This window comes from Myotis lucifugus, unplaced genomic scaffold (assembly GCF_000147115.1).
Source record: "Myotis lucifugus unplaced genomic scaffold, Myoluc2.0 scaffold_384, whole genome shotgun sequence".
Classification (NCBI taxonomy): domain Eukaryota; kingdom Metazoa; phylum Chordata; class Mammalia; order Chiroptera; family Vespertilionidae; genus Myotis; species Myotis lucifugus.
The window spans coordinates 768,420-778,404 of NW_005871432.1; the positions used below are offsets into that span (position 1 = coordinate 768,420).

The 9,985-nt window shown below is 35.2% G+C and overlaps 1 protein-coding gene across 4 annotated transcripts in view; it reads left to right on the forward strand.

The window, feature by feature from the left end:
- Window positions 1-728: 728 nt before the first annotated feature.
- The window catches only part of DYRK1A (dual specificity tyrosine phosphorylation regulated kinase 1A), a 74,091-nt gene continuing 64,834 nt past the window's right edge, over window positions 729-9,985 (forward strand). For all 4 annotated transcript variants that reach the window (XM_014467236.2, XM_014467238.2, XM_014467237.2 and 1 more), the window contains exon 1: window positions 729-820. In XM_014467236.2, coding sequence (XP_014322722.1) covers window positions 811-820 — 10 coding nt within the window. In that variant the 5' untranslated portion in view covers window positions 729-810. The remainder of the gene's footprint in view (window positions 821-9,985) is intronic.

Consider the following 9,985-nt stretch of genomic DNA (forward strand, 5'->3'; position numbering starts at 1 on the left):
CCATAGTATCAATTTAAAGAATACATTTTTAGACTGAACTCATTTATAAGTTAGGTTTTAGCCTGTGCTTGTCTTTGTCTCTTCTGCTATTTTCATATGCTCTCAGTTGATAACAACAATTAGGTTGCTTTTGCTTTCCTATCAGTCATTATGGAATTTGCTGGTCAATCATGAAGTTTCAGTGGAAGCAGTAAGTAGGAAATACTGTAAAAAAACTAAAGTAAGAGAAGCCATTCAGAGAGCAAAAGAGGGCTTGTGGGTTTAGAAGGAGCAGTTGTGAACAGTGTCTCAGACTTCATTTATAAGTAACATTGGTAGATTGACATGTTATCTTTCCTATAAAGTAATTTTCATTACCTGTGATTACCTCTGATTTTGATAGTAAGTCATGATGAAAAGTGAACTCGCATTCATACTGATTTGTGAATTGATGGAAATTACAATATATAGATTCCCCCCAGTTAAATTATGTAGAATAATAGAATGTTGACTTTTATTTCATATCTACAAATGTGTGAAGTTTTCATTGGTAGTGGGCAGATTTAAAAATGTCTTTCTTCCTGACAATTGAATACTTTAATAAAATTTATTTTCAAGCTTAAATAAATGTTAGTAATGAATTTGAGTTAATTTTATGTCTGTTTGGGGGATTGTAGTTACATTAGATATTCCTCAATTAGGGATAATTGTTTTGCATCCTTATCTCTCATCATAATCTGTTTTTCTTCACACAGTGTTATAGTTTTGCTGCTGGACTCTTCCCTCCCTTCCCCCACCCCATCAGGATGATATGAGACTTGAAAGAAGACGATGCATACAGGTGACTCAAGTTTTAAAATACAATAAGACTATGGCTGTCTGAGAGAATGTGGAATATTTTGAATGGGGGAGCTTTCTGGTAAATAATATTAGTGGGGAGAATTATTTAGATCAGTAATGTAAAAATAGCTGGGCTATTTATTTAATTTGACTTTGGAAATCAGTTTGGTAATTAGTGACTTATAGTGGTAATAATACAAATACAGCTTAATAATTGCTGGTACTTAACCTTTTTAAAAGTGGATGGTTGACTAATACTTTGAGAATTGAAGTATTTCTGTTAAAAATAAATAAACTATTCCCTTTATAGTTGAATGCATGTTTCCTTCAGATCCCTGTTAGAGCAAGTCTTTTAAGGATTTAACAGTGTATCTGAAATTAAATTAAGGATATTATACCTATATGTATGATCCCTTTATAAAATATGGTCTGGGATTTTGATTCTCCCTCCTTCCCTCTCTTCTTCCCTCCCTTCCTCCCTCTCTCCCTCCTTCCTTTCCATCCTTTTGTCATTTATATAGGAAAAGCAGTATGGAGTCATTTTTGAAAGAATATTTTTGACTGTTTTATAAATTAATTGAGGTGCTCTTAATCATACATGGAAAAATTGAGGCTGATTCATGTATGGCTATGTTCAAACTCTTGAAAATGTAGTGTAGCTAATGGATAAAGTGTTACTAACTTTTAAACTTGTATCTTCTTAAATTAGGCCGATTATGAGGCATTTTGTTGAACCAAGTGGCTTATTTTTGTAGACTTTGTCAGAGATGGTCTTACTTGATTATATTTATGAATAATTTGAAAATGTGGTTTTAACTGGAAAAGAAGTAAGTGCATAAATCCTAGATAGATATTTAATTACATTATTGGTGTAGCTGTTAACGATTTTGTCATCGGCTTTGTTTTTAGTGATCTTGTTTTAAAAAAGGAAAAATTAACATTTTAAAAAAAACTTTGTAGTGGATTTATAAAAATATCTCAGGTGTACCATTTTGTATGAAAAAGTGTGCTTGAACATATTTGCAAATTAAATTATAGACCAAATATTTTACATTCATGAGGGACTTAAAGTATATGATGCTAATCCTTTTTAACTAAAAGGTGGGTGAGTAATTATCTGTAATCTGTCTCTCAAGTATGCACACACATATTTTCCTGAACATGTTAGATGTATGCCTTGTACACAGTCTAGTTGAGTGGCTGATAAAGTCAACATGATACTGAGGCTGAATATCACCATCATAGAGAAATAAATAGAAACATTTTCAGAGAAATTTTAGAATTTTATGAACATTTTGTTGTCAGATTTTATAAGTTTGACCTTTTGGTGCAGGAAGAGTTTCTCAGCACTGCCCGCTCCCGATTGCTCCTTGGGCCCTGCAATGCACATTGGCTATCCCTGCACTGCACGTTGGTTATCCCTGCACTGCACATTGGCTATCCCTGCACTGCACATTGGCTATCCCTGCACTGCACATTGGCTATCCCTGCACTGCACGTTGGCTATCCCTGCACTGCACATTGGCTATCTCTGCACTGCACATTGGCTATCTCTGCACTGCACGTTGGCTATCCCTGCACTGCACATTGGCTATCTCTGCACTGCACATTGGCTATCTCTGCACTGCACATTGGCTATCTCTGCACTGCACGTTGACTATCCCTGCACTGCACGTTGGCTATCCCTGCACTGCACGTTGGCTATCCCTGCACTGCACATTGGCTATCTCTGCACTGCACATTGGCTATCTCTGCACTGCACATTGGCTATCTCTGCACTGCACATTGGCTATCTCTGCACTGCATATTGGCTATGCCCAACAGATGCTCACTTTCCACTGAGGGTAGGAGAGGAACAAGGTGCTTTTGGGGTGTCTCATAGACTTACTCATGAATATTAATCATTTTGGAGATTTTTCCTTATGAAAGTTTGAAGTGGCAAAGTTGCTATTGTATTTTTACTTCGTAAGATATGAAGAGTTTTCAGAAAGCTTTCTCTAGAAAGGTTTATTAATGAACTGAAATACCTAAAGAGTAAATACAGTTTATGAAGATTTGTTATTTTTTTGAATGCTAGAACACACAAAAAAATCTACAAATATTAGATTTATGACATAATACAGTCTCTCTTAGATGGCCTTGCATTCTTTAAAAATTTTCAACATTTATTGGCTATAAAGGACAAAAATCAAGAAAGAAGGTCTGGTTCTTTCTAATAAATGTATTAGCTATTGATGTATTTCCCTCTAAACAATTTGAAAGTTAATACTTGTTTTTGAATATAAAATTAACAGCTTTCATAATAATCATTAATGAGTGCAGCAGTTTGCTCTTGTTTTATCATGCACACATTTATACTTCAACTGGTAGAAATTTACCACAGAAAGGCTCATAAGGCGTTTTCAATGAAAGTTATTTCTAGAATGCTTATGCACACTTGAAAGCGAATATGCTGTTTTCCTCAGGCATTCTTGGTGCTGACTTTATGTCGGTTAGATGCGCTGATACCTCATTCTCCTACCATTCATTGATTGGGTGCAGGCTCCAGATGCTAGGCAGGACGTGGAAGTAGGCACTGACTGGTCTTTCAAAAGCCAAAGCTTAATCAGTTTTTACTGAACACCACGCTAAAGTTAAACTTTGATGTGTCTCGTGTGTGTGTGTGTGTGTGTGTGTGTGTATTCCTGTACTTGTTAATTTGAGGGTTTTTTCACATATTTTAATATATAATTAGAACATAAATGAGGTAAAATTGGATTGTTTTGTTAATTTTTGGAAGAAAAATCATGTGTGACAGGACAGTTATTTGGCTAACATTTGCTTTGTACCGGGTACTGTAATAGATACTCTGCCCACAAGGATCCTTGTGCTTAGGAATCAAGGAACACATTTCAGTTGGAGGAGGGGACACATATAAACAAATGGTGCAATGGGTGTTTATGGTAAATTTTTAAGACTTATTTATTGAATTCAAGGCATCTAGACTAAAAACAGGAAACACTGTCTGGGCAATAGCAATCACGGTAATGGTTTCACCTGACACCTAAATACCGATGTTGTAAAAAATCTGTGTTTGTGCCCAGCTGTTCTCTCTCCTGAGCTCTTGACTTGTGTAACTGCCCCCTGGATGTCTCCCCTGCACACCGCCCTCACCTCCCACTTATTCATGTTAGTGATAGTGACACCGTTCTACTCACCATCATCCCGGGAACTATGGAGCCACTCTCCCCCTTTGAATTAAGAGGTGACCAAATTCCGTTTATTTAGGATGTAGAATCACTTACTTCTGAGGTTAAATTTGGAAGATGTACTGACTCAGATTATTGTGCACATTAACATAAAGGATCTTGCATTTTAAAAATGTATTTGATAAAAAGTCCTTCCCTCTGATTTATTTGTTGTTTATACCCATTAACATTTAATGTATATAAATTTGAGAAAAGCTGTTGAACATAGCAGTTGATACCATTCTTTTTTGTTGTTGTTGTTGTTGCCTTGGACTTCTTTAACAACTAAAATTGTTACACAATAGTGATAGGTTAGTCACTTTAAAACTTGAAATAGTTCTAGAACATACAGAACTGTAACTCTTTGAGATTGAATAGCCTTAGAAATTTATTTTAAATTATGCTAATTTATGTTGTTGTCATATTTCTTTTATATATGAATTTAACTGCTTAAAACAGTGGTTCCCAATCTTTTTTTTTGGCCATGCCCCACCTAAGCATCTCTAAAATCCTGATGCCCCCCCTTGTGACGTATAATTCTTATTACTCAAAAAGTGAACTCCTATTCATGTGGAAGAAGCCTACAAGTCCATTAACTTGGTCTAAACAAGCTTCCAAAGAACATGGCAGCCATGAAAGAGAAAAATCAAAGAACAAAAGGACAGTTGAAGTACTGAGGAAGAAATCACTAAGAAATTGTTAAAAAATAATATGAAACTAAAAAATAGCAAGTAAAGTTTCAAGACATATAATAGAGAATTGAAATGCATAAATATGTCACAATATATATTTATATACTATATATGAGGCCCCTAGAACCATGAGAAATGCAAAAAATTCACTGTTAATAGCTCATTCTCTAATTGCCCCCTTAAAAATCAAATTGCCCCCCTGTGGGGCTTGTGCCCCACGTTGGGAACCACTGACTTAAAACCATACTTACAGTCTTTTTAAAATTTTTTTATAACTTACTATAGTCTTTTAAAATTTAAACATTTCTTTACCATTAATATTCTTTTATAACATTATGTTAATGCCTAATTAGTGTTTTATAGATCAGTTGCTATTTATTTAATCTAGTCCTCATTGTTGCTAATTAGTTCATAAATAATGTTTAAGTGAACATTACTGTGACAGTCTTTGTGGTGTTCTTTGATTTTTTGCTTTAGGTCCAACTGCTAGAAGTTGAAATTGTTGAGTTAGAGGATATATATATTTTTTAGACTTTTGATATGTATTTTCAAATGTCATTTAAAAGTACAATTTACGATTCTACTAGCAATAATTTTCACATATTCTAGAATTCTGGGTACTTGAAAATGTTTGCCAATTTGATAGGCAAAACAGCTTAATATTTTAATTTGCATTTGTTTGAATACTAGTGAGATTAAGTTTCCCATGTTTGTTATTCATATGTTCTGTGAATTTTCCTTTTTTTTTTTTCTTTAATGTTTACCAGAGGATATTTTTTCCCCTTTGATTTCTAGAGAGAGTGGAAGGGAGGGAGGGAGGGAGAGAGAGAGAGAGAGAGAGAGAGAGAGAGAGAGAGTCATGTGAGAATGACACATCCATTGGTTGCCTCCCAACTCGCCCCGGGGCGGGGAGTGAACCTTAATCCAGGTATGTGCCCTTGACTGAGAATGGAACACAGGACCCTTTGGTCTGAGGGCCAGACCTCTAACTGGCCAGGGCTGAATTTCCTTTCAATATTCTCTGTTGATTATTTCTCTTGGATTTTTTATTTCTTGTTAATTTATAAGAGTTCCTCATTGAAACCTTACTCTATGCCAAGAACTATTCTAAATGATTTATATTTATTAACTTAATAGTGACCTGGCGTGGGAAATCATGCGAGTACCGGAATCCCTTCTGGAGCGTGCCTTCCTGCACACACAGCCCCGCCCTCCCGCCCAGAAAGAGTCCCATGGCTGCTGCCACCGCCATGGGGGTGGGACTCAGAAACCCGCCCTCGCCTCTGGTCAAGTTCTCCAGAGTCAAGTCCCTGCCCACCTGCCCGCCTAGCCACGCATACAACCCCGCCCACCCGTGCGTGCCCACTGTGCACGCAGCCTCCTGCTGATCGGTCGTTTTGGTGTGAGGGTGTCACGACCATTAGCATATTAGAGCTTTATTATATAGGATTATATAGGATATTCTCTTGATGATAACTCTGAGATAGGTCTGATGACTAACTCAGGTTAGGTACCCTGCCCCAGGCCACGGCTAGTAGAGCTAGGATACAAACCCAGGAACATGACTCCTGACTCTTAACCAATATGTTCCTTCTTTGTTACTTCTGCTAATACATTGTCCAGTTTGCATTTGTGTTTTAATTTTGCTAATAGTATCTTTTTATACAGGAGCTTTAAGTTTTTGTGTGGAGGGACTAGGTCTTACTTATTAGTGTAATGCCTGGAACATGATTGATTCTCAAATATTGGTTGGACAAATGAGAAATAAACCCATTAATAATCCGTTAACGGTGGTGATCTTTTATTTTATGTATTATATTTCCTCTTTTAAAGGGATTACCAAGGGCTTCTTAAATAATTTACTCTTTGCTTTTGATAAGATACAATAAGCTTATCTGTATTAGCTTTTCTGGAAAGTCTATGGAAGTAATTACTGCTTTAAAAAGGAACATGTGTTCTTAAACAAGCAAATAAGCATTATGAAGAATGTGTATTATCGACAGCGATTTGAATTGTAGATTCAAGTGAAATAAAATATTTGTTTTGGTTCTTGGAATAATTTGGTGGAGTTGGTTTTAGGAGTTTTAGAAAATGGAAGATTTGGCCATTGTTTTAAAAGCTTTTTGAATAAATTTTGGTTTACTTTAAGAAGATACTTTAAAAGGGAGAACCCAGACTAAGAAAGCTGATGTAAAAAGTTGTTATTGCTTAAGGTTTGGGTAGTGTAGATCAACTTCCCCAAAAGTGCAATTTAAGATTTTACTGTTTAGTGTTTTTTTCTCCCATTTCCTTTGGTGGTTGACATTAGGCTACCTAGTGGTCCCTCGTTAGCTTGGTTGAGGCTTGTATATCCGTTACTCTAGTCTTTATAAGTGCAGAGACCCTTGGTATTAATGGGTCTGTGTTCGAGATTACATTAGAGAAAAGCACAAATAGGGTTATTTTCATTTTTATACACCCTGCACAAAATATACTACATGGGATCGAGTACTCAAAAAGTAGACACTTGAAAATGTTATCGTTAATACTAAAAAAGCAAAAAAAATTTTTTTGTTGTTGAATGCTTGCGTTTCTGTAGCCTACTGGTTGCAGCCAGTCTTTTTTCTTCCTACTAGTCGTATTCTTTTAGGTTATGTTTAACTGACAGGTTAAATTTTGATTGTACTTTTCTCCTATATTAAACATTAATTACTCAATATTTATGCATATGTTAATAAATTTAATCTCTTTTGGAAATAAAAAATGAAATATGTTTTCTTTTCCTCCTCACATGTTAGTAGTAAGATCCCTTTTAATTTTTAGTTTTTATATTCTTCCTTTGGTTACTTTCATCACCTTAATACAATAATGTGTTTATAGCTGTCTTATTACTTAAAAAAAATGACTGTCCTCCCAGAAAAATGGAATCAAGTACCTCTCTATGCTTTCTTCCTGCCAATATTTTCCTTTTTAAAAGTTTTTCTCTTGATATTATTAACATTTTATAAAACTGATTTAAATCTCTTTCTTGACGCTTCAGTTTTAGACAGTTTCTCTTGACCTCCCAAGATATGAAATGAGGGCTTTAGTACCCTTTATATTACTTTTTGCCTCTCGCCCTTTACCCACCAGACAATTACTTTTACATTGTATGTAAATCTATACACTTACACACCTGTCCTTAACTATAATTGAGTTACATGTTTTGTGTGTTGAGTTGTGTGAAAATTGAAAACAGAAAAGTATACTGGAAGAACACATAGTGTATTAGGAACTATAGCTAGAGAGATGAAATACTGTCATTAAGTTTGTTCCACCCATAGGAGAAATGTTAACACTGGGTTGAGGTGGAGTGCAATGTAATGGTGATCTCAAATAATGAGTTAATTGTATGATATGCATCCAGTTGATCATGCAGCACAGTTAATTGTCTCGTAGTAATCAAGCCAAGTTCCCCTCTCCCCCTCCCTCTTCACCCCCCCCCCCCCCCCCCCAGTTTTCCTTTTCTACCCAGAGTGGCACCTGCCACTTCTGCTGCGGTTCCTGGTGCAAGCTTTCGGCTCTAGGTCTCTCTGACATTTCTTTAATGATTGGCACCATCCCTTTGACCTTTAGTCTTGAAATCTGTTGGAATCTCGTTCACTGGTGTGTCTCCATCCCGTGCTTTAAATAATTGATCTTATATTTGTGATTTGTTACTGCTGATTTGGTGGATATTAGTGAGGATGAGGATGAGTATGCTTGACCTTTTGGTGTTCTAGATTTTCAGCTTCTAGGTGTGGTGTTGGTTCCTTGCTGGCGGTAGAATGTTTTCAAGCACTCCTCCAGTTGTGGCTGTCCTTGCTTCTCTATGTACTGTAAATTCTGGGAGCATATATTAAGAACTAGGTAGCTTTCTTGGTTTCAAAACTGTACCTGTTTTCAGATGACATGAAAATTGACAAGAAAATACTTAATGCAGTTTGTATAGATGAATATGCTTAAGGAAGGCGAAACTTTGCCTTGATAAGCGCAATTCAGAAAGGTATTTTAATGGCAAAAATAATTTGCAAGAATCTTTTTTGTTTTAGCAGTGTGCATTAGTTATGATAACACTTACCTAAATAAAGGCTTGATCAGTCAACTTTTATATTTCCATGATATCTGAATGAAGGAACAAAAGTATATTTAATATACAACAGTGAGTATTCATAATGCTCTAAGTGCATTTTTGGTTAGGAGTGGAAGAGGGGATGAGAATGGGACCATTTCCCAAACATGAATTAGTTGATCCACAAGAGTACAGCCCAAAATTTTAAAATCTGTGTTTATAATTCAGGTTTAAATAACAGTTAACCTATTTTTATAAGCAGACCTATTGAGAGGGAAAAATGCATTAGGATGGCTTTGAAGTTGGAGACTATAGATCTCTACTGGGCTTATTTAATCTCTTGTAAAAGATGTCCAGCTAAACAGTATGGTGGCAGCCTCGCTTATAGAATAAGGAATTACAAACTTGATTAAAGTAGTTGCTCAGAACTAAAAAAAAAAAAAAAAAAAAAAAATTCCAGATTAGATGGTTTTTAAATAAAAAAAAGGAAAATACATTTTATTCACTTGCCATTTTTTAAAACTTTAAAACAATATCAAATTTCTCCCTAAAATTCAAAATCATTTGTATGGTATGATTGTTATTTGAGATGATCTTGGATGATTTATTACTTGGCATAATAATTGCCTGTTACCCATTGAGAGGATAGAGGCTATTTATATATCTTGAGCATCATTAGCAGATGAGAAGTTAACAGTTATTTATCCTAAATGTATTTCTTCTTATAATATAGGATACTGGTTTTTTAAAAAAGTTAATGATTAATAGTATACCTAGAAAACTTATTTTCTTTACTAGAATTTCTAAAATACATATTTTATGTAATGAAGATTCTAATTTAGTGAGTTAACTATTTTTAAGTGTTCTAAATGTTTAATTTCTGGTTCTAAAAGTAGTATTCGCTGGTACTTTTCTAAACTCCACTATGTAAGTAGCTTTTGAAAGCATTGAAGATAAACTGAACAACATTTAAATTTAGGGTGTTTTATCCCAGAGCATCTATCATCAGGCAGAAGGTGTTTCCCAAAGGGAAATAGGAGTGCCAAGGTTTTAATTTTTTTTCTCCTTTAAGGATGGCAAAATTTTGTGATATAAAGAATGCTTAAGGTGTGGACCAGGATGCAGTCCTTGATTACATGGAAAATTCCCTGTTTACTACTATAGATTGGAAGATAGGG